Source organism: Pelodiscus sinensis, chromosome 31 (assembly GCF_052426305.1).
Source record: "Pelodiscus sinensis isolate ZL-2025 chromosome 31, ASM5242630v1, whole genome shotgun sequence".
Classification (NCBI taxonomy): domain Eukaryota; kingdom Metazoa; phylum Chordata; order Testudines; family Trionychidae; genus Pelodiscus; species Pelodiscus sinensis.
Genome location: NC_143082.1, coordinates 11,968,623 through 11,996,484, shown reverse-complemented (window position 1 = coordinate 11,996,484; position 27,862 = coordinate 11,968,623). Strand labels below are relative to the sequence as shown.

Below are 27,862 nucleotides of genomic sequence, written 5' to 3'. Positions count from 1 at the left end.
GAGTGAGGGAGGATTTGATGATAGCCTTCAACTCCCTGAAGGGGGGTTCCAAAGAGGATGGAGAGAGGCTGTTCTCAGTGGTGACAGATGGCAGAACAAGGAGCAATGGTCTCAAGTTGCGGTGGGAGAGGTCCAGTTTGGATATTAGGAAAATCTATTTCACTAGGGGAGTGGTGAAGCACTGGAATGGGTTCCCTGGGAAGTAGTGGAGTCTCCATCCCTACAGTCTCGGGCTGACAAAGCCCTGGCCGGGTTGATTTAGTTGGGATTGGTCCTGCCTAGAGCAGAGGGCTGGACTTGATGACCTTCTGAGGTTTCTTTCAGCTCTATGATTCTATGTTTTTTGATTTTTTTTTTGCTCAACCAACATTTGCGTGTGGGTTTTTTGGGGGGGGGGGGTTAAAAAACGGTTCAAATTGGGCCCCTCAGTTCCTAAAAGTGGCTCTGGTGATCCCGCTCTGCGACTGGGGTTCCTAGCCACAGATAATGTCATGTGGCCCCATCCGCGTTGTGCCAGGTCCCCCTCCCACCCCATGCTGATGATCCCAGCTGCCTGGATACTGTGCTCCATCTCAGCGCATGATGGATCGGGGTGGGGGTGGGTGCATGAAGCATCAGCAGACCGGGAAAGAGCTGGCTGAGCTCCGAAGATGGGAACCTGACCATTAGCCAAGAGCCAGGAGCACTACGGAGATGAAATTAGCCTGCAGTGTACTCCAGAAGCAGCATAACTCCCAAAGGGTGAGTTGGCAAAATAGCACATGGTGTCTGACCTCACTGCGTCCGGCTGGATTTAGCTCTGATGGAGCAGAGCCTGTGATCTCAACAATCTAGCATTGAGTCACTGAGGGAAAGCAAGGTGGCTGGGCAGCAGCGGCTGGCTTGGGAGGATCGTGGAGTCCCTTGGACGTGGAATGGGGGGGCAGGTTGGGAAGGCACAGGAAGGGATCTGGAAAAGGCTAAGAGGAAAAGCTGAAAGCAGGGACATGTGCCTATTCACTCTTTCCCTTCAGGCGGCTCACAGCCTCCTGCGCTGGTTCTTTAGCCCCACAGCAGCAGAGAAAGACATGGCTTGGAGTCCCAGGGCTGGTGGTTTGGGTACAGAATGTGCAAAGGTGTATGCCCTGCAGTGGCGGAGTGGGGATTAGTCATTTTGTGTGAATATGGTGGGTGCCTCAGTTTCCCCTAGAATGGTTGCATGGTTAACTAGGTAGTTGGAAAAGGTTGTTTACTCTGGGCAGAGCTCCAGGTCTGACTGACACCTGGCTGGGGCCTTGGGGAGTCCCAGAAGACAATAGACACTCCAGTTGCACAGACATTTGGATCCTAGCAACTAACGGCCATGGGTGAACAGCAGAGAACAAAGGGCTAAGGCAGCCAGCCAGGTGACAGTGTTTTCCTGGGAACAAGAACAAAGGACTGAGTTGGGGCCCCGTGGGGCAGTTAAGTGTGGGCTGTGGGAGGAAGGATAGACTTGGTCCTGGGCAGGGACTAGAGAGGCTTTGTAGTCCAGATGGAGTTTGCTGTAACCTTCTGTTCTCTGTTGTGTGAACTACGGACTTTCTGTGCTGCGTCCAGACAGCTAATCAACCCTCTGCTGCTAACCTGCTGGCGAAACACCACTGAAGAGTCAGGAAGCCGGGGTGCATCGTTCCCGTCGGGTGTGTAAGTCCCCCACAGGTGGGTCCATGGAGATCACTGGGGGGGAGGGAGGGGAGAGTGCTGAAAGCTCTGAGGTTCAGTCCCCAGAGGCAGTAAGCCTGTAGTAAGATGAGAGCCTGCCACAAAAGTCCATGTATCACAAGCCTGATTTGAGGCCTAGCTAACAACAGACAAACATAGCTAATATAAAGCAAAGCTAAGCCAGGAGCAAGAGGCAGGCCCCTGGCACGAACAGGGCCAAGAGTGCAAAGCAGTAACTGGTAATAGGCCCAGGTGTAGAACAGTCATTGGCGCAAGGTGCCGACTGTAAAACAATCATCGGTACTGGTCACAGGTTGAAAGCACCTTCCAAAAGGATGGTACCACCCGCTGGTTAGGAAAGCCCTTGGTCCCCACACTCCCCCAGATACTCACCTAGGTTCAGGAAAGGGTCTAAATGGACAGCGTGACGGATAGAGAAAAGTTCTGATTGAACCACCAGGTGTAGGGTGGTGGGTGGTATCTAAGGAGTGTCAGAGGGTGGTAACCTGACATGTCAGAAGTGAGGTGTCTCTAAAGCGGTGTCTTGGAGGGGCAGTCTTTGTCTGACCTAGGAGGCAGTGACGGATTCCCATATCACCGCCTGCGGTCTATTGTTAGGGGGTACATGTGCATAGTGGTTCTGTAGAGTCGACCTTCAATGATTGTTGTGCTTTGTTTAACAATAAACCTGGCCGGGCACCTTCGATCCTTATCTCATTTGTGGTCTTTGGAGGCTCTCTTTGTGTTGATTCCTTGCATGAGTCGACACAGCCCACATGACTGAGCACACCCGCATGCAACATCATTGACGGAGCAGGAGACCTGTCAGGACAACATGCCAGTAAATCCTGACTACTACAAAGCTGAGCGGCTGACCCTAGTGAGCGCATGACCCTGTGGGCTCCTCCCAAGAACTGTTCCAGAGCAGGCCTATGGATCCTGCTGCCTCTATACTGCATAGCGGCAGGATCCCAGAGGACTCTAACAATGCTGTGAGCAGGGATCCTGCGCTGCCATGCAGCCATTTCTGGGGTGGGGCTGTTTCACACCAAACAGCAACCCTATGGCACGGCCTGGGACAGGAAGGGAAGCAAAAGACCTCATCCAAGGGGACAGATTTAGAAAGAGAGTTTGCCCGGGATCACAGGGTAAAGACCCTGAGTTATGCAGTAAGAGCTAGTGTTTCTCAACCAGTGGTACAAGTACCCACTCGAGAGAAGTCTGGTGGGTACATCAACACAACTGAATTTGGAGAAAACAGAATTTTTCTTTTAAGTTTTACAGCTCTTTATTATTTTTGTACTTTTTACACCCAAAAATGTCATCGCCCGCCCGGCTACAATTAAATTGTTTAAACAAATGTGTTGCAATGGTAGAAAACCATTTGTGTGTCTGAAAACTCTAGGTATTGGGGGTACTTATCTTTTTTTTTTTTTGGCAAAAGGGGTACTTTATTAAAAAAAGGTTGAGAAACACCGAACTAGCCCATGGGATGGCTTTATTGCCATGAGGGGTGTGGATGGCTGGCAGTAGCTGACCCGCAAGATGGCACCGCTAACAACAGAGCTGGTTTCTCAGTCATATCGTTCACTTGGAGCCTTTCTGACTCCGCTCCAGAGATGAATTTATCTGCTTGGCCCGGGGCTGTGGACGTGACCTGGAGAAATGGGGACTGGCGCTACCAGCGTCACTTGGCCCATAGTTAGCTCAGTGACCATGTAAAAATAGCCCTGGCTGCCTCCCCGTGCACCTGGCTGACAGATCTCCTGCCTCCCACGACACAAACAAGTTTTCCCAGCCACCCGCCTCGCCGGAGCCCATCCAGCCATGGGGGCCGGGAGCGGGGAACATGAAGGAATTGAGTTGCCTCTGTTATTGGCGGAGTCACAGCTGATTGGGTTACTGTGGAGGCAGAGAGCTGGGCAGGGCATGCCATCGGGGTTCAGCTCCACCTGGGAACCAGGCGTAGGGTGTCTCAGGCTGGGGTCCCCCAAATCAGTGACCAGTCCTGAGGGGGTGGAGTGGCCCACAGCCAGTGGCAGAGCTGGGAGCGGGTCACAGGAGTCCTGTAGCCGAGCTCCGACTCCAGAGTCGCCCTGTGGGCCTGGCTGGCTGTGTCCCAGGCGGATGTGCATCGTGGCTCATGAACCACTGCTGGGCCCTCCCCTTCTCCCAGCTAGCACCCGAAAAGACCCTGCCTGGCGTCACTGCGCAGCTCTCTCTCGCAGGAGGGTCGGAGGTGGTAGCCGGGCTGGCATGTGAATGCTCAGCAGGGGGAGTCTGAGTCCGCCCCTCCCTGAGATGACAGGGGCCGTGCACACTCCTGTGAGCTATGGGGCCAGGCTCTTTGCAGACACAGGCAGGGGCAGCTGTCTGGCTCATGCCCAGGGCACATCGTGAGGGTTCCTTGACCGCTGTAACTGCAGCTAGATGTGAAAGTGGAGACTGGAGGCGAGCCGGCTGCTGCAAGGAGGTGCCAGGCGGGTATATGGGCATGGACCAGCTGGTTCTGGGCCATGTCATGTTACCATCTGGCCTTCTCCTCTACACTCCCGCTTCTTCCCTTTTCTCTGCCATCTGGTGGAGAATGCTCCCTGGGGGGGCTGAAGGACTTCGCCCTGGCCAGAGTTAATGGAGAAGGGTTGGTTCTGCTGCTTTCAGGAACTGGAAGGCTGCTTGGGAGCGGTTCCCTCTCTGGGTGGGTCCATCTGTAGAGGCCAGGGCCCATAACCCCCTGTTCTCAGCTCTGCTCCCAGCCCTCTGGCTCCAGCAATTTTCCCCACCCACAGAGATTCCTCTTGCTCTGGCCTCGCTTTTTTGCCAGCTCCACCCACGGCCCCCAAAGCCCTCAGGGGACTTTTCTGGCTCTGAAACTGAGGCCGGGGCTTCATGCTGCCCTAGAGGCCCAGCAGTAGCTCTGGGAGCCAGAGCCAGTCAGCTCATCTCTCCTCCCCGTCACGTGGTCTCTTGGCTTGGCTGAGCTGGAAGGGGCTCTCGGAAGCTGGTGGGAACTGAGGTTTCAGATCCAACTGAGTCTTTTCAAGACGGGATGTTCCCCTTACACTCACCCTCCCAAGCTGCTGCTCCCCCCCTCCAAAAACAAGCAAAGTGATTCCAGAGAATACACACACACACACACACACACACACACACACACACACACACACACACACACACACTTCTAGTGCTCTCTCAGCTGCAGACCTCCCGCCATTTACATAACACCGTCCACTAACTAAGCAAACACCATGCAAAGCCAGCGGCTGAGGCTCAGCTGGCCATGCCCTTGCACAGAGCAACTGGCGTGTGGCTGCTCTGTCCCAGGGATGCAGTTTAGGACAGGAAGTGAAGCGGGATCTCGGATTCAGGTGGAGAGGCTGACGGATGCTGCGAGGTGTTCTCCCAGCAGGCTGGGCCTTCTACCCTACAGCCCAGAGGTTTGGCTGGGGGTGGGTAACAAACTGCCCAGGGATGGGGCGGCTCTGCCAGGCTTGTGCCTTTGCAGCCAGGCTGGGTGCCTTTTTGGGAGACGTTTGACCTGACAGGGGTTGCTGGGCACAGGAAGTGGGGGGTCACTCTCTGGATTGTGACTTAGGAGGACAGGCTACATGATCTGTGAAGGGGCTGTTGGCTGGCCAACGCTGTGACAGAAATCCAGGTGTTGATCTCCTTGGGTGCCGCCCACCACGGTCAGAATTGTTCTCCAAGAGTCCTGCGATGACCTAAAACCTCCAGCCTTCACTGCAAAAGCAAAGGCAGGTTCTAGCCTCTGTGGGTGCAGAGAGAAGTGACACCGCTGGCCCGAGGGAGATCCAAAAGCAGCGCCCCCGATCGTTGTTTTTCAACATTTTAAGCCAGCCTCCTGATCTTGAGACCCTTGCGGACTTCGGAAACCTGGGCTGGGCAGGGGTGAACGTAGCCGGCCCAGGGCAGTTCTACCAACCGCTGCGCGTCCCTGCAGAAGAGCCACGGAAGCAAGAGAGGCCAAGAGCAGCTTGCTTCACTCACCCGGCTCTGGGCCCCACTGAGGCTCCAGTAGACAGATTGCCGAGTGGCTCCCTCTCCACTGAGGACATCCCAAGGCTCAGTTTCATTTACACCAGCTGTTCCTCTCCTGTCCCAAGCCCCATTGCTTCCGAGACTCTCTGTACCCACCTCGCCTGCATGACAGCAGCCTCCTCCCACCGGGCCAGGTGGAAAGATGCTGCTGAAAGAGCAGGGTGGGAAGGGGTGGGGGATTTCTGGGGTCTGATCTCAGCTCTTGGGTCTGGCACAGAATGTTTGGGGTGGCAGGGCCGATGTGCAGGGGGACAGAGGCGAAAGCCCTAGGCGCCCTTGGGACAGTGGATGGAACTGGGTCCATTCCCAGGTGGCCCTTCAGAGAAGGAATCATCCATTCCCAGTGCCAGCCAGGCTATCCAAGGGGAAAGCACTGGGGAGGGAAAAGCTCCGAGGGCCTGTTTGCCATCAGGCAGATGGTCCCACAACCCGGCTCTGCAAGGGGCAGGGTCACCCCATCTGTCCCCCACTGCCTTGGGGGCAGAATGCAGGAAAACCAAAGTGAACCGACCAGGGGCAGGAAGGTCGAGAGTCACCTGACTGTTGCGCGGCTGCATCCGGCATCCGGGCTGCAGCCCGTTCACGTGGATGCAGCAGCCCTGCCAACTCGCAAATCTCTTGTGAAGCCCTTGGTGAGCGGGAGCGGTTTAAAAATAGCTGGTGTGCTGGAAAATGTGACGCCCCCACGCTCCCGTTTGGGGCCAGGCCCGCGATCCACAGGCGGCCGTTCACTCTCATTTGCAGCCATCCTGCCCCAACAGCAGCACCGCGTGCCATTCCTCCCTGGGCAGGGAAACCTAGCAGGGGCTCACTCTGGCCCACTTTTGCAAGCTCCCTGCAGCCCAAGCTATGTAGCAAAGCATGGGCCAGCGTGCTGGCAAGCTAACTGCTAAGGATTGCTGGTTTCCAGTTCCCTTTTCCCAACCTTTCCCCGCAGGGGGCGCTGGAGGGCGAGGGGCAGGAGCACTGGCTGAGGTTACATGTCCCAGCCTCTTCCAGTAGGGGGCGCTGGAGGGCGAGGGGCAGGAGCACTGGCTGAGGTTACACCTCGCAGCCTCTTCCAGCAGGGGGCGCTGGAGGGCGAGGGGGCAGGAGCACTGGCTGAGGTTACACGTCCCAGCCTCTTCCAGCAGGGGGCGCTGGAGGGCGAGGGACAGGAGCACTGGCTGAGGTTACACGTCCCAGCCTCTTCCAGCAGGGGGCGCTGGAGGGCGAGGGGGCAGGAGCACTGGCTGAGGTTACACCTCGCAGCCTCTTCCAGCAGGGGGCGCTGGAGGGCGAGGGGGGCAGGAGCGCTGGCTAAGGTGACAATAGCCCAGCTCCAGCCACTCTCGGTAGGGGGCGCTCTAGGAGTTGAGGGAGGCCGGGGGCGGTAGCCCCAGCAGGAGGCGCTGTGGGGAATAATGCAGGGAGCTGGTTGCGGGGAGTTCCCATCCATGGGCCGCCAGAGGAGAGAGGGTCTCTTACAGCTGCAGTGGCGGGTATATCGCATGTCACCCCAGCGCACCCCCAAAAGTGCCTGGCATGGGGTGACATATGTTGTTTAACTGGGAGCAGCAGCCCGGCACCGAAGGATGCTCGTTCGAGCACGGGAGCGAGGGGCTCAGGAGGCTGCCTCGGGTCTCCCCCGAGCGGAAAAAGTTCCTGGGTGAATCCAGTGTCCTGAGCTCCCGCCTGGCCAGGGCGTGAGGCACCGTGGGACTCTGCCCTCGTGCAGCCCGGTGTCCTGGCCGGCTTCCACCGGAGACCTGGCGCCTCTTTCGCAGCCTGCCCGGCCGCCCCGCCCCGCCCCAGCAGGCAGCTGCCGACTCCCCCCAGAGGTGGCTGCATTTCAGCGCCGGCCAGCGGCTGCTTCCCCCTGCAAAGCACGTGCACGGGAGGGGGCGGCGCCCTAGGCAGTGGCCGGGTCCGGGGGCCGCTGCCAGAACAACCAGTTTCTCACGCTCCCCGTGCCGGGTTCGGGGCCAGCACCTGCCCTGCTCCGTGCGGCCGGCGGGGAAGGGGCGTGTCCGGCGCCCGGGCCCGGTCCCCTGTTAGCGCGCGGAGGAGCGGAGCTGTGGAGGCTGCTCTGCCGGCAGGATGCGGGGAGCGCTGGGCGCCGGGCTCTGCTGCCTCGGCCTGCAGCTCCTGACGGGCGCCGCCTTCAACCTGGACGGGACCCACACGCTGCTCAAGGACGGGCCCGGGGGCAGCTTGTTCGGCTTCTCTGTGGCGCTGCACCGGCAGCTCCGGCCCGAGCCCGCCAGCTGGTGAGCGCCGAGCCGGGGACCCCGCTCCCCCAGCCTTCCCGTGGGGCGGGGGACGAAGAGCCGGGAGGTCCCGTGGGGAGGGGGGGTGTCAAGTCTCGGGGTCCGCAGCGGCGCGGGAGGCGGGTTCTGCACCCTTCGCCGGGCCGGGAGGGGAGGGGAGAGGAGAATCTGTAAAACAACCCCCCCCCCCCCGTTACTCCGAGCAAGTTTCAGGGGGTGGGTAGCAGCTCGGCCCCCCCCCTCCCTTGGCTCTAAATAACTGCGCGGGGTAGCAGGGTGGGGGGTATTCTCCTCTCGCCGATCCCCGCGGTGTGTGTGGGGGGGGGGGGCAGGGTCACATCTGTTACCCCTTCCGCCTGCCTCGCCCTGCGCCCCTCGCCCCGCTGGGAACTTCCCCGACCCGCCGAGGGGAGGCAGGTTCCTTCTCGCCTGACCCCTGGATTCTCTCGGGTCTCCTGTGCGGGTCCAGATGCAGCTTCCAGTGGGGAGCGCTGACCGCCCCCCCCAACATCTGTCCAGAGACAGTGCGGAGGTCTCCCCTCTCCCATGGAATCTGCCCCAGGGCGGATCCGAGTCTAAGAGCCAAGCACTTGTGAACAGCCACAGCCTGGACTCCTGGGTTCTTTTCCTGAGTCCCTGGGTGGCTTCGGGATGTACCTGTCAGCTCCGGAGCTTTTCCCTGGGCACGATTTTGGCACCGATTTGCGACTTCTCTGGGACCCTAAAAGCAGCAGCTCTGTCCCCTCGGGGGGGGGGGCACATTTGAAGGCAGCTCTGAGTTGTACAGGGACACCGGGGGCCTGATCTGCCCCCAGCTGCACTCCAGGCTCCTGACAGAGCCATATCCTCTGTCCCCCACCCTACGGGTGCCCCAGGGGCCAGAGGGGGGTGCTGTCTGGAGCAGCCAAGGCTCCTCACCGATGGGAGCAGATGCCCAGCTCTCTGTGGCTTGGGCTGGGGAGCTTGTCTTACAGCAGCTCCTTCCTCTTCCCCCTTCGCTGGGGGGCGGGTGTGCAGACCTGCTGGTGGGAGAACGTGTGTGAGTGGGGGGGGGGAGTGCTGAGCTGTATAATAATCCCCCACCCCTGTCTCTCAGCAGAGCTCCCCGCACAAGACAGTGTCGCTGTCCCCATAGTGCAGGCAGGGAAACTGAGGCATGAGGTGGGGCAGGGACTTGCCTAGGGTCGCTCTGTGGCAGAGCCAGTCCCAGTGCTGTGCTCCTGCCATGAGGCCCCTGCTGCCTTCATGTACGTGTAGTGAGGTCGGCAGTCGTGTGCCAGGGCGGGTGATGCCACATGTGGCCAGGGTGTCGCTGAGGGTTCGGCGGATGGTGGCTGTTTCAGCACTTTGTGATCCTCAGCTCAGCAGTCCCACTCTGGCTGTGTCTGCCCGGCCCGGCTGGACTCTCTTTGGGGGCAGGGATGGGGCTCCCTGGGGCAAGGGATGCTGGCAGCTCCCAGCTGGCCCAGTGTGAGCCCTGCTGCTGGCTGGGCTGAGCTAGGGCTGCAAAGGGTTAAATGAAGCTCTGATGAATATTAATGAGGCTGTGGGCGCAGCTCAGAATCATTAATGAGCCATTTAGGTGAGGGGCCCAGACACTAGAAGCCATCAGGGCTCAAATCCCTGCATCCCCTCCTTGCCTCCTCCAGTGGTAAATTATTCAGCAGGGACGGGAGCTGAGCCAGGAGAGGAAATCGATAGTGCGGACCCCAGGCTGGCTGGAGCCGTGGGGGTGAGAGGCTGAGATCCCCCACGGCCTGTCCCAGTGGCAGCAGTATCAGTCCCATGCCTGCTCCGTGGGAGGTGGGCATATGGTGCTTCTCTGGGTGTGTGTGGCCTGGGACGGCACTACCTCTGGGGTGGGGTGCATTTAGTGCCTAGAGCAACAGCGCAAGGTGGGGGGGAAAAATGCAGATGAGGCTTGTGATCTTATCATGCTCCCCCCCCCCAGGACTCTTCAACGAGGGAGGGGGTGAACTGGGGGCTCCTCGCAGCTGCTTGAGGCCAGGCGAGTCATGGCTGGCATTGCTGGTGCCCCCTGCTGAAGGTAACGCAGGGCTGGCGTGGGTGCAGCTGCAGCCCGGGAAATGTGCTCTCCCTTGGCACGCCCCCGGTGTGATCTTTGCTGGCTCCCGCCTTCTGGCCTGTCACAGTTGCTGCCAACGCTCACTTGGATTCTGGGTTGGCGGCTGGCTTCTCTCAGCAGAGCCGACCCCAGCAGCTGGAACTCCGGGGGCAGCAGCTGCTGGGTCCCTGGCAGCGGGAGCCCCTCCCGGTACCCTGGTAGTGCCCAGCTGCTGGGAGCATCCTCTGAGAGCGCCCTCCCTGGGTCCCTGTGCTGAGAGCCATCTGTCCCTGGGGGGGTCTGCTGCAGAGGTTGCTGCCCGGAGAAGATAAAAAAACTGTCTTGTAAAACAGAATCCCTTTGGCTTCAGCTAGAGCAAAGCCCGGTCTGGCTCAGTCCGTCTGGGTTGTGAACAGGTGCTGGGGGAGCGCTGATCTCACGCCCTGCCTGGCGCTGGACGGGTTCCCATATGCGACTGTCTGTTTCTTGCGGGGGAGCTTTGGTCACGTTCCTTGTTCTCCATGGCGAAGCCTGTCAGACGTTCCCGGAATTCCTCCCTGCGGGGGGATTTGCTCTGGCAGCTCGGAGCCACCCTGGCGTTCGCGCTGACGCACCACGGACAAAGTGCTGGGCCAGTGCAAACAGTGGCAGGGCTTTCGCACGCTTGTGGAGGCGGCTGGGGGCAGGGAAGGCGGCTGGGAGACGGAGCCATCCTGCCCTTGGCACGGGGGCCTTTCTGGGGTCCATCTGGCATGTTTCTCAGTCCTTTGGAACCATCAGCATTGGGTCTGTGCCTGGCGGCTTACGCAGCACAAAGGGAGTGTGGACGGTCGAGCGCTGGTCTGGGACCATCATGCAAACACGGGGGTGGCGTATATGGCTGCAGTGCTCAGGGGACCCCCTCCCCCACAGAGATCGGGGCCTCCCTCGTGCCAGATCCTGCCCCAGCTGAGTCCAAGACCTTCTGCGCTCTGAGGTGCTCACAAGCTAACTAGAGAAGACAGCCCAAAGGCAGGAGGGGAAACGGTCACGCTGAGGTGCTGGGGCTTGCCCAAGGTCAGCCAGCTGGTCAGTGGCAGCACTGGGAATGGAACTGGGAATAGAAAGGTTCTGCCCAGTTCTGGGCCCCAGTCTTGCTGCCGAAGGGTGTTAGCCATGTGTGGCTAGCAGCCCCGGGGAGAAGCAGGGACTGGCGTCAATTCCTGCGTCCATGAGGCCGCCTGGCCTTCAGGTTGCCAAGGCTGCCTGGCCCTGTCGTGAGCTTAGGTGCTTCTGTCACCGGGGGACAATCAGGGCGGGGAGTCCTTGGGGGGTGTCCCCCGTTCCCCCAGCACCAGCCCAGGCTCGTCAGAGTGCGGCTCAGATCAGGCGCTGGGAGGGATCCTGGGCTAAGCCAGGACAAATGGGGGGCGGGGGTCCCTGACTAGACTAGTCTGGGTGTCTCGTGGGGTGCAGCAGCTACTCTGGTCCCTCCAGTTCTGGTGTCTCCCTGCAGGGAGTTTCTGTTGTTCCCACCTTGGCTTGGGTCCCAGGGGTGAGGAGGGTGCGTGCTGGGAGTGGTGTAGGGAAGGGCAGAGGGTAGCTGCAGGGTGCTGCTGTGCTCAGCCCCTCGTACCCCCCGGGTGTCTGCCACGGTGCCTTGGATCAGCGCAGACACTCACAGGATCGCTCTGGTCCCGTCCTTTTTTGGGCATGTTGCTGCTGAGTTATTTGGAGTGAATTCCAGTTTATTTTTACCGGCTCCGTCTCTATCTCCTCTCGCAAGCTACCCGGCCTCTTTGGCTTCTCGGTCCCCTCAGGAGGGGGCAGGAACTCTGGCTGGGGGTGCTCCCAACAGGGGGTGCTGGGGGGAACTGCTCCTAGCAGGGGGTACTGTGGGGGGCAGGGAAGGAGCACTAGATGGTCGCGAGGGGAACGGGGGGTGCAGCAGGGGTGCTGGCTGAGGGAGAGCGCCCATCCCAGCAGGGGGCGCTGTGGGGGCAGGGCAGGAGCACTAGCTGGCTGAGAAGGTACCGGGGGGAGCGAGGTGCTGTCTGCGGAGGCTTCATAAGCTGCTCTATTGCTGGCCTGGTTCTAGTCTGCGAGTGGGCCAGCTGGTAACGACTGTGGGACTAAACCAAGCCCCTAGTCCTGGCCTGCTCTGGGGCTTTTCCCAGCCCAGCTGCTCTGGCAGGGCTGCAGGGCCCCTGTCCCCACTCAGTGTAGGGCTGAGCCGGGCCAGTGGCTGTGGGGCGCATCAGTCTCGGCCCAAGCCCGTCTAGGCTTCTCCGCCAAGGCAGAGCCAGGTCCTGCTGCAGCTTTAAGGCAGGATCCTCCGCCTCACTCCCTACTGGGGCTGGGGCCTTCGCTGCCTGCAGCTGGTGCCTGCGTGGGTTCCTTGCCCTCTCCTGGCACCCTGGGCACTGGCCATGCTGCCCACGGGGTCTCTGTGCGTGGCAGGAGTCTGCACCGCTCAGAGTGGCCGGCTGCAGGGGGCTGCCCATCCCTGGCTGCGTCCTTGCTACCTCTCCTCAGCGAGGCCTGGCCAGTCGAGAGCGTGTCCGGGGGCAGGGGCACGGAGCTGGGAGCGTGCCCAGCGTGCTAGGGGAGGAGGCCTGGGTGAGGGCAACTGTGATTCCAGTGCCTGGGAGTAAATGGGCACGTGCCAGGGTGTGTCTGTGCCTGGGGGTGCGTCTGCGGGAGAGGCGAGGGGAGTGGTCGTGCTTGTGGGAGCGTGCGCTGGTGCACGAGGCGGGAGCGTGCGCTGGTGCACGAGGCGGGAGCGTGCGCTGGTGCACGAGGCGGGAGCGTGCGCTGGTGCACGAGGCGGGAGCGTGCGCTGGTGCACAAGGCAGCAGCATGCAAATGGCGTGTGGTGTGTCCAGGCTGCTAGGTGGCCAGGATCCAAGTTCTGCCCATCACCTCAAGCCCTTCCTGTGAGGAGCCGGAGGCTGGGAGGCTCCCGTGGGGTGGGCAGCTCCGCCTCAGTGCTGGGCGTGTGCCAGTGGGTGAGGGGCCCGATCCCCTTCCCTGGCTGCGGGTCAGTCCAGGGCAGCAGCACCATTCACAGCCCCTGATCTCGGCGGTGGGGAGCAGAGCCCCTCCTACTCCCTCCCTCCTTCCCAGATCTCTGCTGCTGCCCCTGGTGCCTCGCCCCGGGTATTAATTCCTGGTGATTAATGCTGTGACTAAGCGGCAGCTTCTGTCCTGGTTATTTACGTATGTTTGGCACTTGGCGTTGCTCCAGGCTGTTCCCATCAGAATCTGCCCCCTCCCCATGGTTGGTTTCATCGTGTCTGTCTTGCTGCTCTGGCTGCAGCCTGGGGGCAGATCACGGCTGGGCCCCCCATCCCACCAGTTAGCTGTGTGGTGTGAGGGTCCCCCCTTCTCCCTGCCCTGGCTGCCCCATCACCGGGGTTCCTGTGGGGGAGGGGAGCAGCCTTGCAGACACCGGGGTTGGATCCAAGAAGCTTTCTGTGGGGACTGAGTGAGGCTGAGGACAGGGCCAGCTGCTGGGCCTGGAGTGGGGCCTTGGGGGGCTGAGGCCACCCTGGCTCCCCCCCATCCTCCAGTTGTTGCATCTCAGTCAAGAGCAAACTCAGTGATTCACGCTGTGTGTGTGTGCGCGCGCATGTGCGCGTGTGCGCACGTGCGCATGCAAATCTGCCTGGGGGCTGGGAGCGTGGCCCATTGAGTTGTGCGGGCTCTGTGTGTGGAGGGGGAAGTGCACAGGACTCTGCAGATGTGCGTGTGTGTTTCTGGTTGTGCAGGGCAATGCACGAGACTGTGTGTGTGTTTCTGTGTGCGCAGTTGTGCAGGGTGTTGTGCAAGGCCCTGTGGTTGTGTGTCTGGGGTGGTTGTGCGGGGTGTTGTGCAAGGCCCTGTATATGTGTGGGGTTGTGTGTCTGGAGGTGGTTGGGCAGGGTGTTGCGTGGAGCTGTAGGTGTGTCTCAGGGTGGCTGCATAGGGCTGTGTCCATGTGGGTCTGCGTGTTGTGTATACGCCCGTTGCTGCCCTGGCGCTGCCCTCACATGCAGTCTGAGACCCCAACGGCCCCGGCTCTCTGGCCCATTGGCTGCCACCAGCCTGGCCTCACCCGGGTGTGTCAGGCAGGCAGCAGTAGTTGCTGCTGGGTAAGTGCCCTTCACCCCAACCCCTTGGCTGTGACCTTGCAGCTGGCCCCAGGGGTGTGAGGCAGGGTGCTGGGCACAGGCTAACATCTGGGGGCTGGGGGGTCCAGTGGTGGGTTGCTCCCCGATAACGAGTGTCTGGGACAGCTGAGAACCCCTGGCCTGGAGCTGGCTCCCTTGGTGACTCCCAGATGGGACTGGGGCCCCCTCCAAAGCTGCCACTGTTGGATGCAGTGGGGGTTTGCTTCCCCCTCCCACCTGGGGCCACCTGTGGATCCCCTCCCTTTCCCATTGTTCAGTGGGGGATGGGCAGGTGCCTGTTGCTACCCAACCATCATCCCCTGGAGCCTGGGTACCAACCTGCTGCCTGCTTCTACTCCCATGCCAGGACCTCCAGGGAGAACCCCCTGCTCCCCGTTCCCAGCCCAGCTCCCTGCCTCGGCCACTTTGTGCTGAGTATTTGAGGGGCCACGGATTGGGTGGGGTGCCCCCCCATGTCTCCTACACCCAGGTGTTTGATCCTTTAGTTTGATTTTTGGAGGTGGGAATGGCTGGGGGGCAGAAGGCAGGAAATAGGTCATGGGGCCGCTCTCCTCTAGAGGGTGCTAGAATCATAGACTCAGAATCCCAGGGCTGGAAGAGACCTCAAGAGATTGCCAAGTCCAGCCCCCCTGCCCAAGGCAGGACCAACCCCCACTCAATCAAGCTAGCCAGGGCTTTGTCAAGCTGAGACTTAAAAACCTCTAGGGATGGAGCTTCCACCCCCTCCCTAGGGAACCCATCCCAGGGCTTCCCCACTCTCCTAGGAAAATAGTTTTTCCTAATCTCCAAACTAGATCTCCCCCACTGTAACTTGAGAGCATTGCTCCTTCTGTCACCACTGAGAACAGCCTCTCTCCATCCTCTTTGGAACCTCCCTTCAGGTAGCTGAAGGCTGCTCTCAAATCCCCCCTCGCTCTTCTCTTCTGCAGACTAAACAAGCCCAAATCCCTCAGCCTCTCCTCGTAGGTCATGTGCTCCAGCCCCTTCATCATTGTGGGTGCCCTCCGCTGGACCCTCTCCAGTGCGTCCACATCCTGTCTATAGTGGGGGGCCCAGAACTGGACGCAGTACTCCAGTGGCCTCACCAATGCCGAATAAAGGGGAATGATCACTTCTCTGGATCTGCTGGCAATGCTCCTCCTGATGCACCCTAATATGCCATTAGCCTTCTTGACTACAAGGTCATCCTGTTGATTCATATCCAACTTCTCATCCACTGTAATCCGCAGGTTCTTTTCTGCCGAACTGCTGCTTAGCCAGTCGGTCCCCAGCCTGTAACAATTCTTGGGATTCTTCCATCCCAGCAGCAGGACTCTGCACTTGTCCTTGTTGAACCTCATCAGATTTCTTTTGGCCCAATCCACTAATTTGTCTAGGTCACTCGGGACCCTATCCCTGCCCTCCAGCGTATCGACCTCTCCCTCTAGCTTAGTGTCATCTGCGAACTTGCTGAGGGTGCAATCCATCCCCTCCTCCAGGTCATTAATGAAGATGTTGAACAAAACCGGCCCTAGAACTGATCCTTGGGTCACTCCACTTGAAACTGTGCGCCAACCTGACATTGAGCCATTGATCGCTACCTGTTGGGCCTGACAATGTAGCCAACTTTCTGTCTACCTTACAGTCCATTTATCCAATCCATACTTCCTTAACTTGCTGGCAAGAAAATTGTGGGAGACTGTATCAAAAGCTCTGCTAAAGTCAAGAAATATCACATCCACTGACTTCCCCATGTCCACAGAGCCAGTTACCTCATCATAGAAGCTAATCACATTGGCCAGGTATGGCTTGCCCTTGGTGAATCCATGTTCACTATTCCTGATCACTTTCCCCTCTTCCAAGCAGGGGCGGCCCGTGAGCCTAGGTGAGCTAGGCAGCTGCCTAGGGCGCCGCTGAACCGGGTGCCCGATGATAACGTCACAGCCATTGACAGCTGTGCAGGCAGGGGTGCCGATTGCACCACCCCGCCTAGGATGCCAGCTGTTGCAGCCGGCCTCGGGCCTCTCCTGCTTCCAAGTGCTTCAAAATGGATTCCTTGAGGATCCCCTCCATGATTTTTCCAGGGACTGAGATGAGGCTGACTGGTCTGTAGTTCCCTGAATTGTCTTTCTTCTCTTTTTAAAGATGGGCACTGCATTTGCCTTTTTCCAGTTGTCCGGGACCTCTCCCGATCTCCACGAGTTTTCAAAGATAATGGCCAAAGGCTCCACAATGACATTTGCCAACTCCCTCAGTACCCTCGGGTGCATTAAATCCGGACCCATGGATTTGTGTGTGTCTAGCTTTTCTAAACAGTTCTTAACCTGTTCCTTCTCCACCCAGGACTGCCCATCTCCTTCCCAAGCTGTGTTGCCTAGTGCAGGAGTCTGGGAGCTGACCTTGCCTGTGAAGACAGAGGCAAAGAAAGCATCGAGTACTTCAGCGTTTCCCACATCATCTGTCACTAGGTTCCCTCCCTCCTCCAGTAAGGGCCCCGCATCCTCCCTGATCACCCTCTTATTGCTGACATGCCTGTAGAAAACTTCCGTGTTCCCCTTCACATCCCTTGCTAGCTGCAATTCCAATTGTGCTTTCACCTTCCTGATTACTCCCCTGCACTCTTGAGCAATATATTTATACTCCTCCCTGGTCACCTGGCCAAGATTCCACTGCTTGTAAATTTCCTTTTTGTGTTTAAGCTCACCAAGGATTTCCCTGCTAAGCCAAGCTGGTCGCCTACCATAGTTGCTTTTCTTACTCCACATTGGGATGGTTTGTTCTGCGGCCTTCTATAAGGCTTCTTTAAAATACTGCCAGCTCTCCTGGGCTCCTTTCCCCTTCATGTTAGCATCCCAGGGGATCCTGCCCATCAGTCATAAGAACATAAGAATGGCCATACTGGGTCAGATCAAAGGTATCCAGCCCAGTAGCCTGTCTGCCGACAGTGGCCAATGCCAGGTGTCCCAGAGGGAGTGAACTGAACAGGGACTGATCAAGCGATCTCTCTCCTGCCATCCATCTCCACCCTCTGACAAACAGAGGCTAGGGACACCATTCCTTACCCATCCTGGCTAATAGCCATTAATGGACTTAACCTCCATGAATTTATCTAGTTCTCTTTTAAACCTGGTTATAGTCCTGGCCTTCACAACCTCCTCAGGCAAGGAGTTCCACAGATTGACTATGCCGTGTGTGAAGAACTTCCTTCTTTTTGTTTTAAACCTGCTGCCCATTAGTTTCATTTGGTGCCCCCAGTTCTTATATTATGGGAACAAGTAAATAACTTTTCCTTGTTCACTTTCTCCGCACCACTCATAATTTTATAGACCTCTATCATATCCCCCCTTAGTCTCCACTTTTCCAAGCTGAAAAGTCCTAGTCTCTTTAATCTCTCCTCATATGGGACCCATTCCAAACTCCTAATCATTTTAGTTGCCCTTCTCTGAACCTTTTTTAATGCCAGTATATATTTTTTGAGATGAGGAGACCACATCTGTACTCAGTATTCAAGATGTGGGCGTACCATAGATTTATATAAGGGCAATAAGATATTCTTCGTCTTATTCTGTATCCCTTTTTTAATCATTCCTAACATCCTGTTTGCTTTTTTGATTGTTGCTGCACACTGCGTGGACGTCTTCAGAGAACTATCCACGATGACTCCAAGATCTCTTTCCTGATTAGTTGTAGCTAAATTAGCCCCCCTCATATTATATGGATAGTTGGGGTTATTTTTTCCAATGTGCATTACTTTACATTTATCCACATTACATTTCATTTGCCATTTTGTTGCCCAATCACTTAGTTTTGTGAGATCTTTTTGTTCCCCCCCGAGGGAGTCAAAGGCTGCTTTTCTGAAGTCCAGGGTGTGTGTTTTGCTGCTCTCCTTACTTCCTTTGGTCAGGATCCTGACCTCGACCATCTCATGATCACTGCTGCCCAGGTTGTCACCCACATCCACTTCCCCTGCTAATTCCTCCCTGCTTGTGAGCAGCAGGTCAAGCTGCGCAGAGCCCCTGGTCAGTTCCCTTAGCACTTGTACCAAGAAGTTATCCCCAACAGTCTCCAAAAGCTTCCTGGAGTGTCTGTGTCCTGCTGTATTGGTCTCCCAGCAGATGTCAGGGTGTTTGAAGTTCCCATGAGAACCAGGGCCTGTGATCTGGAAGCTTCTCTTAATTGTCTGAAGAAAGCCTCCTCTGCCTTATGCAGCTGATCTGGTCTAGAGCAGACACCAACCACAACATCACCCCTGTTGCTCCTGCCTCTAAACTTAACCCAAAGACTCTCAACAGGCTTTTTCCCCCTCTATTTACTGGAGCTCTGAGCGATCTCTGGGTACGTCTACACTACATGCCTCTGTCGGCAGAGGCATGTAGATTTGTTTGTTCGGCAAAGGTAAATGAAGCCGCGATTTAAATGATCGCGGCTTCATTTACATTTACATGGCTGCCGCGCTGAGCCGACAAACAGCTGATCAGCTGTTTGTCGGCTCGCCGCTAGTCTGGACGTTCCCCCTGTTGACATCAAAGCCCTTTGTCGGCAGCCCCGGTAAACCTCATTCCACGAGGAATAACGGGGCTGCCGACAAAGGGCTTTGATGTCGACAGGGGGAACGTCCAGACTAGCGGCGAGCCGACAAACAGCTGATCAGCTGTTTGTCGGCTCAGCACGGCAGCCATGTAAATGTAAATGAAGCCGCGATCATTTAAATCGCGGCTTCATTTACCTTTGCCTACAACCCAAATCTACATGCCTCTGCCGACAGAGGCATGTAGTGTAGACACAGCCACACTGCTCTCCTACATACAGTGCAACTCCTCCTCCTTTTCTCCCCTGCCTGTTCTTCCTGAATAGTTTACACCCTTCTGTGACAGTGATCCAGTCATGTGAGTCACCCCACCAAGTCTCCATTATTCCAATTAAATCATTGGTCTTTGATTGTGCCGGGGCTTCTAATTCTTCCTGTTTGTGTCCCAGGCTTCTTGTGTACAGGCACCTTAGAGAACTAGCTAATTGCCCGACCTTCTCCATTCGAATCAGGGCCCCTCCCTAGGACAGGACTCCCAAGGTTGCTCCCATCTGCTGCCTGGGCACCACCAGCTTGATTTTGTTGGGTCTCAGCCCAACGATCCACCCGAAACACCCAGGCAAGGGAACCCTAGAGCCACAGCCCCCTTGTTCTAAGAACTGGGGTGCTGGCAGCCCGAGGGCATGCGGGGCTGCTCTGGCACCACCCTACTCCTGGGGGTCACGTCGGCACTGCCATCTTGGCAACTGCACATGGCTTCCCAGGCTGGACCCTGTCGCAAGGGCCCAGGTTGGGAGGGGTGCCCAGCTGCCTCCGTCTCCCACCTGATGCTTCCTCATCTTCTCCCAGGATGCTGGTGGGTGCCCCGCAGGCGGCAGCCCTGCCAGGCCAGAGGGCGAACCGGACCGGCGGGCTGTACGCCTGCCCCCTGACGCGTGAGATCGGGGACTGTTGGCGTGTGCCCATCGACGAGGGAGGTACGGGCACAGCAGCGGGGGACACGAGGGTGGGGCCGAGAGCTGGCACCCATGAGACTCTGTAGTGGGGGGGAGGGACCCTGCCCGGGTGACACGGGGGTAAATCAAGGTGGCTGTTGGCCAGGCTGCCTGTAGGCTGGCGCTTGGCACTTTCCCATGCAGGCGGGTGGGAATCCTGGGCAGGGGGAGCTCTGCAAGGGGAGGGGTAGACACAGGGGGAGGGGCTGTTGGCATGATGCTGATTGTGCCCCACCCCCCACCCCCCCCGCCCAGTGAACCTGCACAAGGAGAGCAAGGAGAACCAGTGGCTTGGTGTCAGCGTGAAGAGTCAAGGGACTGGCGGCAAAATTGTGGTGAGTGGCTTTGCACCCGGGGTGGGGGCTGGGGGGAGACACCGAGGGGCGGTGCCCTCTGCTCTGCGAACTCCTTCAGGCTGCAGCGCCCCTGGGCTGAGCTGGGGATGCTGGGAGCCCGGACTCCTGGGTTCTGTTCCCAGCTGGGGGCAGGGACAGGAGACTAGTTGGTTAGAGCTGGGGAAAAGGGAGGAATGGGGGGGCTGGGCATCTGGGGTTCCATTCCCAGCTCTGTGGCCAACTCGCTTTGTGGCCGGAAGTGCGTCGCTCCCCAGAGTCAGCAGCCGCAGAGTCAGGGCTCCCGCACCCAGCCTCCCTAAGCAGCGGGGCCCAGCGCAAATCCTCGTGTTTCACGAGTGGTTGTGCGAGCCTGGGAGAGGCGTCAGACACGTTGGGGGAGGGGGACCCTCTGTAACCTGCCCCACTTGTCCTGCCCCTGGCTCCGTCCCAGACCTGCGCCCACCTCTACGAGGCGCGGAACCGGGTGGAGCAGCTGCTGGAGACGCGGTACGTCATCGGGCGCTGCTACGTGCTGAGCCAGGACCTGACGGTGAGCGAAGAGCTGGATGGGGGCGAGTGGAAGTTCTGTGAGGGGCGTGCCCAGGGCCACGACCGCTTCGGCTTCTGCCAGCAGGGGGTGTCGGCCGGCTTCACCGCAGACAGCCACTACATCCTCTTCGGGGCGCCCGGCACCTACAACTGGAAGGGTGAGCCGATGAGGGGCAGGGTCACGGAGGGGCGGGGATGGTGTGGGTAGGTGGGGGGACAGGGGCATTCCCTCCTCTCACCCCCTACCATCTGCATGGGATCGGGCAGCTATCCTGGGACTGGCAGTAACTTGTGGGGGAAGGCGTCTGTGGTGGGGCGGAACAGGGTGGGGGAAGGGGGTCTGTGGTGGGGCGGAACAGGGTGGGGGAAGGGTCTGGCAGGGGGAACAGGGTGGGGGAAGGGGTCTGTGGTGGGGCGGAACAGGGTGGGGGAAGGGTCTGGCAGGCGGAACAGGGTGCGGGAAGGGGTCTGTGGTGGGGCGGAACAGGGTGGGGGAAGGGGTCTGTGGTGGGGTGGAACAGGGTGGGGGAAGGGGGTCTGTGGTGGGGCGGAACAGGGTGGGGGAAGGGTCTGGCAGGGGGAACAGGGTGGGGGAAGGGGTCTGTGGTGGGGCGGAACAGGGTGGGGGAAGGGTCTGGCAGGCGGAACAGGGTGCGGGAAGGGGTCTGTGGTGGGGCGGAACAGGGTGGGGGAAGGGGGTCTGTGGTGGGGCGGAACAGGGTGGGGGAAGGGGTCTGTGGTGGGGCGGAACAGGGTGGGGGAAGGGGTCTGTGGTGGGGCGGAACAGGGTGGGGGAAGGGTCTGGCAGGCGGAACAGGGTGCGGGAAGGGGTCTGTGGTGGGGCGGAACAGGGTGGGGGAAGGGGTCTGTGGTGGGGTGGAACAGGGTGGGGGAAGGGGTCTGTGGTGGGGCAGAACAGGGTGGGGGAAGGGTCTGGCAGGGGGAACAGGGTGGGGGAAGGGGTCTGTGGTGGGGCGGAACAGGGTGGGGGAAGGGGTGCACCATTTTTCTCCTCAGGGAATGCGGTTGCCTCAGTGCTGGAATCTGCCCCCCTCCTCCCCATTCCAGGCAGAGGACCCAGGACTGCCCCCCACCCCTCTCATTCTCCTGTGCGATTCCTGCCCCCCACTATGTGCCCTATGCCATCCCTCTGCCCCTACCCCCTGTACCATCCCTGCTCCTAATCCCTGCCTCTTCATTTCCCCACTCCCGTGCCATCCCCACTAACTGCTCTCTGGTTTGGCAGGGAACCTGCGCGTGGAGCTTTTTAATCAGAGCTCCCTGGAACTGGGTACCTATGACGACGGGCCCTACGAAGCCGGGGGGGAGAAGGACCAGGACCCCTCCCTCATCCCTGTGCCTGCCAACAGCTACTTCGGTAGGCAGCGCCCGCCAGGCCTGCGGGCAGGGCAGGGGCAGGGCGCCCGCTGGCCAGGGACAGGAGCTAAACTCTCCAGCCATGTAGGCATCCGTAGCTGCTATTCCATCGTCCTCCCCCCCCACCCTAGGGCATGTAGGGAACGAATTCGGCAAAGGAAACTCGAGGCAACTCCTGCTGTCCGGGGGGCTGACCCCTCGGTGCCCTCACCCGGGGCTTCCTGCTGCCTGGGTCGGGAGGGGGTCTTATCCTTTAACTCTCTCTCTCTCTCTCCCCCCGCCCTGCCCCTTGCCCCCTCCTGCCGTGGCCCCACAGGGCTGCTGTTTATGACAAACGTTCATAGCACAGACCCCGATCAGCTGGTGTATAAAACGGCAGAGCCCGGCGAGCGGCTGCCCGGCACCGTCGGCGACGTGGCTCAGAATAGCTACTTAGGTGTGTAACCGTGGCGGGGTGCCAGCAGCTGGCCAGGACCCCGGGCCCCCCACCCCCAGCTAGCGAGTGTTGGTGTTTTCCTCTTGGCCTCTGGAGATGGAGGAATGCCAACACCTTCCCTCTCCTGGACCAGCAGCCCCTGCAGCCCCATAGCCTGGGGGGGAACGTGGGGCATGGGGGAGGAGGGGACTGCCCCTCCCTGAACACATACATCCCTGCATGCCCATTGGTGCACACACCCGTCCCTCCCTGCACATGGCCGTGGCACAGACCCCTCCATTCTTGTGCATGCACCACCACCCACACACACGTGTGCACACGTGCACACCCCCTCGCCCCCAGGCCCCTTTTCAGTTCCCTCTCTGGGCAGTTTGCCCCCTGCTGGTGCATTGCCCACCCCCACCCCTGCCACCAGGCTGGGCTCCGGTGCTGGGTTCTGCTGCCCTTTGCTGGCCGTGCAAGCCCTGGCACTGGGCAGAGGTGTGAACCCTTCCCTGCCCAGTGGGCAGCCAGCTGTCCCCAGGCCTGAGGAGGGGGGGACCCGGGAACACCCACTTAGGGCAGCCCCCTGCCCCTCTCATCTCCAGGTGCCAGCACCAGCACCAGCCCCGACCCCAGGGTGCCCGGGGGAGGCCAGCTCTGCGGCTGTGTGAGCGTTTTGTGCCTGTGCTGCCGGGGACTGTTCCAGGCTCCGGGGTGTCTTCGGGGAGTGGGGTGGGCTGCCCAGGGGGGTCAGCACTGCTCTGTCAGTGGCTGTGGTGGGCTGGGGATCCGGAGCCTGGCAGGGTCCCCAGGGCGCTGCCTGGGCTGTGTGGTGCATGTGGTGTGTCGTGGGCGGGGGGGGGGGGGTCTCAGTCCAGGGGTGCATGGCTCTCCCCAGCGCATGCCAGCAGGATATGCCCTCCGCCCCCCCTCCCCCTGGTCGCTGGGCCCCCCCAGACCTTGCTCCTGTCTGCTGGGAGCTCCCATGCTCTGACTCGCTAGCAGCCAGGCCCCGGAGACACATGGAGCAGCACTTGGGCTGTTCGGCCATCGCCTGGCCTGGCCTGATCCCGATCCTGGGGGTGCTCATTGGGGGCTGGCAGGGCCGTGGCCATCCAGGGAAGCCAGGTTGGAAGTGGGGCAAGAGCCTAGCAGCTGCTCTGTGATCACAGGCTTCAGCTCCCCGAGCGGAGGGGACTCTTCCCTGGCTGTCAGTACGGGGCCTATGACACAGGCTGCAGCCAGAGGAGAGGAGTGGGGGGGAGGGGGCAGCCCATTCCAAGGGGGATCAATTTATCTGGGCTGTTCCACCCCCTCTGCACCCCCCCGGTCAATGTCCCTCCACCTGAGGCCCATGTCTCAGCTGGCTCCTGCTGTTTTCCTGTCTCCCCCATCACTATGGCTGTGCCCGCCCATCACAGCCGACCTTGCCTGCCACCTGAGGTGGTCCAGCATCACGTGCTGGGGCAGGGGAGCATGTGCTCCTCGTGCCCACCTGCCCGGCTGCTTCCAACTCCCCTCCCCACAGCTTTGGGGCACATTCCTGCAGGGGGTAGGAACAGTTTTTATAGTGGGGGCGCTGGGAGCTGTTGGACCAAACTGCAAACCCTGTGTATAATGGGCACCACTTCAAGCCGGGGGGGTGCTCCCTCCCGCCCCCCCCCCCCCGGCACTCCTAGTTCCAGCACCGATGTGTTCGGGGCCTGCCTCTGGATGTGAGCTTCACCACTGGGCCAGCCACCCCCGCCTCAGGAATTCCAGCTCCCCCCACCCCTGCCCCAGGAATCCCAGGTCTCCCCAACTCCTGCCCCCCTCCCACCCCCCATGCCAGCATCCCCACACCATGCCCCTTGGGATCCCAGTGCCCCTGATCCCCAGCCCCCAGGACACTTTGTGTGGGGGTGGGGGTTGCTTTTCAAGGCTCCGGCTGCTCATGTGCCTCCGGGGATAAAACCTGTGGAGCTGAGCCACTGGCCCTGGCCACTGACCAGCCAAGCTGGCAGGACCCTCAGCACCCGGTGGTGCTATTACAGAGCACAGCAGGGAAGCTGAGCAGCACTGGGGGCTCCCCTAGCTGTTTCTTGTGCAATCCTCCCTCTCCCTCTGCCCAGCCCTGCCCTGCCCGGTGTTTGCTAGCCGGGCCTTGCCCCTGGATTGCCCCCGGAGCTGGGGGACCAGGCGGGGACTCTGGTATCTGAAATATGAGGCGTGCCCAGCTTCTCAGCTGCTCCCCAGGGCCCCGGCATCTGCCCCACAGCTGTATCCTGGCTGGGGGGCCGAGCAGAGAGGGACAGATGGACGGAGCAGCAGTGGGGCTGGATGCTGGGGATCACTGTGTTGTGGGGGCCTGGTTTTAGGCCATCCTGGGGGTTTAGGAGGAGAGGGTGGACTCCACATCTGGTGCCCCATAGCCCCCCCCCCCCGCTATGTCCAGGCTCGGCTGATTTTAGCCAGGCCTCTCAGGAGGGGGGAAGCTGGAGGGGGGGGGGGGCGGTGGAGTCTGGCCAAAAAAGACTTTGGGTGTGTGAGGTTCTGCCGCAGCTCGTGGCCCAGCCTCCTGTGGCCATGTGCTGGCTCTGAGCCCTTGGCTCAGTGGGAGATGGGTTTAGGTCCTTCCAGCCGAGCCCTGCTGCTGCAATAAGGGAATCCCCACTAGCTCTCCACAGTAGAGAGCCTCTGACACATGCAGGAGCCATGCTGATTCCATCCAGCAGGGGGCAGCAGGCCCAGTACATCTATGTGGTGTGCGGCTCCATGTACCCCCGGTGGCAGTGATGGTGTGGAAAGACCGCCCCCCCTAGATCTAGCAGCAGGGGGCTTATTGTGTGCAGGGGGCGGGGGGGAGGGCCGGCCTCCCCAACCCGAGCTGAGAGTAGGCCCAGGGCAGCCCTGCTCTTTGGGGCAGTGTGGGGGCTGTGGGATTGGTGCCCTCCCCAGGAATGGGCAGCAGAAGTGGTGAGCTGGGGAGTCCTGGATGAGCCACGGTGGCACCTGGAGGCTGCAGGAGACAGGGCGGGGGGGGGGGGGTCCCCACTGCTGAGCCATGAGCTGCAACCCCCCCTCCCAGCGCCAACCCCCCCCCCCCATTGCTCTGCCCACTCTCTAGGCTTCTCCGTGGACTCGGGGAAGGGTCTGACCCGGCAGGACCAGCTCAGCTTCGTGGCGGGGGCGCCGCGGGCCAACCACACGGGGGCCGTGGTGATCCTGCGCCGGGACAACGTCAACCGCCTGGTGCCGGAGGCCATCCTGCCCGGGGAGCAGCTCACCTCAGCCTTTGGCTACGCCGTGGCTGTGCTGGACCTGAACAGCGACGGGTGAGCCAGGCCGGGGGGCTGCTGGCCAGGGGGGAGGGTAACACTGGAGCTGGGGGGGGGGACACGGGCCTGACCCCTCTGTCCCGCCCAGCTGGATGGATCTGGTGGTGGGCGCGCCCCACCTCTTTGACCGGCAGGCGGAGATCGGCGGGGCAGCCTACGTCTACATCAACCAGGCGGGGCACTGGGAGGGGACCCACCCCGTCCGCCTCAACGGCACAGCCCACTCCATGTTCGGCATCGCCGTCGGCGCCCTCGGAGACCTCAACCAGGACGGCTTCCAGGGTGAGGGCTGGGGGGGCTGCCCAGGGTGGGGAGGGTTGGGGGGGTGTCTACTTAGGGCAGAGTTGGGGGTCTGTGTGGGGCAGGGGAGCTGTGGGCCATGGGGCAGCAAAGGCAGGGCAGAGGCAGTGGGACTGAGTTCTGGGGGAGTCGGGGCCATGCCTTGGGGGGCTCCACTTGCGGGTACGGGCTGGGGGGTATTCACAGCTCCCCTGCTCGGATGGGTTCTGGGGTTTGGGAAGTGGAGTTGCCCCCATAGGAGGGGAGGGACCCCCCCAGCTGTCCCTAGATGCAGATGGCAAGGATTCAGCTCTGGGTAGGGATCTTCCCTGGCTCCTTGGCCCTGGTGCCCGGGGGGGCCCAGACCCACCTCTTGTCCTGCTCCGGCCCTATCCCTGTCCCCACAGACCTCGCCGTGGGCGCCCCATTCGACGGAGCTGGCAAGGTCTATATCTACCACGGCAGCAGCCTGGGCATCGTCACCAAACCAGCCCAGGTGAGAAGGCTTGGGGGAGAGGGTGGGGGGGGACCAGGGGAGGGGTGATCACTGTACTGCGGGGATCCACTTGCTCCCCCCCCCAGCAGCCCAGAATTCTCCTTCACTTCCTGTCCTAGACACTGGGGGCTCTGCCCCTAAGAGGCAGCTCCTGCGGCTGTTTCCTCTGCTCCCGGCTCTCTTGTGCATCCTTCCGTCCGTCTGTCCCGGCAGGTCCTGGATGGGGAGGGCGTTGGGGTCAGGACCTTCGGCTACTCCATCTCTGGGGGCCTGGATGTCGACGGGAACCTCTACCCGGACCTGCTGGTCGGCTCGCTCTCGGACAGCGTGGTGCTGTACAGGTGCGGCGTCGGGCAGGGCACGGCCTGGTGCAAGCCCCCCCGGGCTGGGCGTCATGCTGCACCCGGCCGGAGCAGCCCCGTGGGGGCGGCCAATGACTCCAGCTGTGCCCGGCGGGCGGGAGGGGCAGGGTTGGAACATGCCGCGAGGGAGGGGGCGTTGGCCCCTTTGTCAGCAATTTCCCCTTTCGCCCTGCAGAGCCCGGCCTGTCGTCCATGTTTCCAAGAACGTCTCCCTCTCCCCCCAGAACATCGACCTGGAGAGCAGGACCTGCCTGCACCACCCGGGCATCTGGTGAGAGCTGCCCCCCCTCCTCTCCCCCCAGTTCCCCTCAACACCCAGAGGAGCCCTGCTGGCCAAGGGACACATTCCGCACCCAAGGAGAGAGGGAGGTTGAGTGGGACTCCTGGGTTCTGTCCTGGCTCTGGGAGGGGAGCAGAGTCCAGTGGTTAGAGCAGGTGGGCTGGGAGCCAGGGCTCCTGGGTTCCTTCCCAGCTCTGCTACTGACCTTGGGCCAGTCCCTGCCTCAGTTTCCCCACAGGCTCCACCCAACTTGAAGGCAGTGGTGCACTCTGAGCCTGACAAAAGGGGGAAATTCCTGTTTCCAGCAGCTGCTCAGAGCTGCAGGGGACCAGCCGGCCCTGCTCCTCCCCCTCCCCAGAGGGCGGGGTGCCGCTGAGTCTCCATAGCGAGGGGGGGTTAAGTCTGCTTTGACGTCGGCCCCTTTTCAGACTGAGCCTTTGTTTCCCTGTGCAGCGTGGACGTGCAGGCCTGCTTCAGCTACACAGCCAGTCCTGCCAGCTACAGCCCCCGCCTCAGTGAGTACTGTAGGGCCGGGCCTCGTGCTGCCCCAGGCCTGGGTGTGCCACACTAGCACGGGGGAAGGATACTGCATGAGAGTACCCCCCTGTGCATCAGCCCTGCTCCCAGACCTGGCACGGGGGTGCCCACAGCTGCCCCACAGCTGTTCGCTGTGTTCCAGACTCCAGACAAAACCCAGAGCAATCCTGTGGGTGCTCTAACCTACCTGAGCAGCCCCACCC

At 60.5% G+C, this 27,862-nt stretch overlaps 1 protein-coding gene across 5 annotated transcripts in view; it reads left to right on the top strand.

Moving 5' to 3' along the window:
* The first annotated feature begins 7,613 nt into the window (after nucleotides 1–7,613).
* ITGA7 (integrin subunit alpha 7) overlaps nucleotides 7,614–27,862 on the top strand; it is a 33,399-nt gene continuing 13,150 nt past the window's right edge. For 2 of the 5 annotated variants that reach the window (XR_012896622.2, XM_075901955.2), the window contains exons 1-11: nucleotides 7,614–7,991; nucleotides 19,564–19,691; nucleotides 19,965–20,044; nucleotides 20,496–20,751; nucleotides 21,840–21,971; nucleotides 25,495–25,702; nucleotides 25,794–25,987; nucleotides 26,392–26,480; nucleotides 26,694–26,821; nucleotides 27,018–27,113; nucleotides 27,576–27,637. Coding sequence is in view for 4 of the 5 variants with exons in the window: in XM_075901955.2 (XP_075758070.2) it covers nucleotides 7,822–7,991; nucleotides 19,564–19,691; nucleotides 19,965–20,044; nucleotides 20,496–20,751; nucleotides 21,840–21,971; nucleotides 25,495–25,702; nucleotides 25,794–25,987; nucleotides 26,392–26,480; nucleotides 26,694–26,821; nucleotides 27,018–27,113; nucleotides 27,576–27,637 (1,543 nt within the window). In the remaining variant the exon portion in view is untranslated. Of the gene's footprint in view, nucleotides 7,992–19,563; nucleotides 19,692–19,964; nucleotides 20,045–20,495; nucleotides 20,752–21,839; nucleotides 21,972–22,286; nucleotides 22,407–25,494; nucleotides 25,703–25,793; nucleotides 25,988–26,391; nucleotides 26,481–26,693; nucleotides 26,822–27,017; nucleotides 27,114–27,575; nucleotides 27,638–27,862 lie in introns of all 5 variants that reach the window. The other 3 variants (XM_075901956.2, XM_075901954.2, XM_075901953.2) reach the window with 3 other exon arrangements.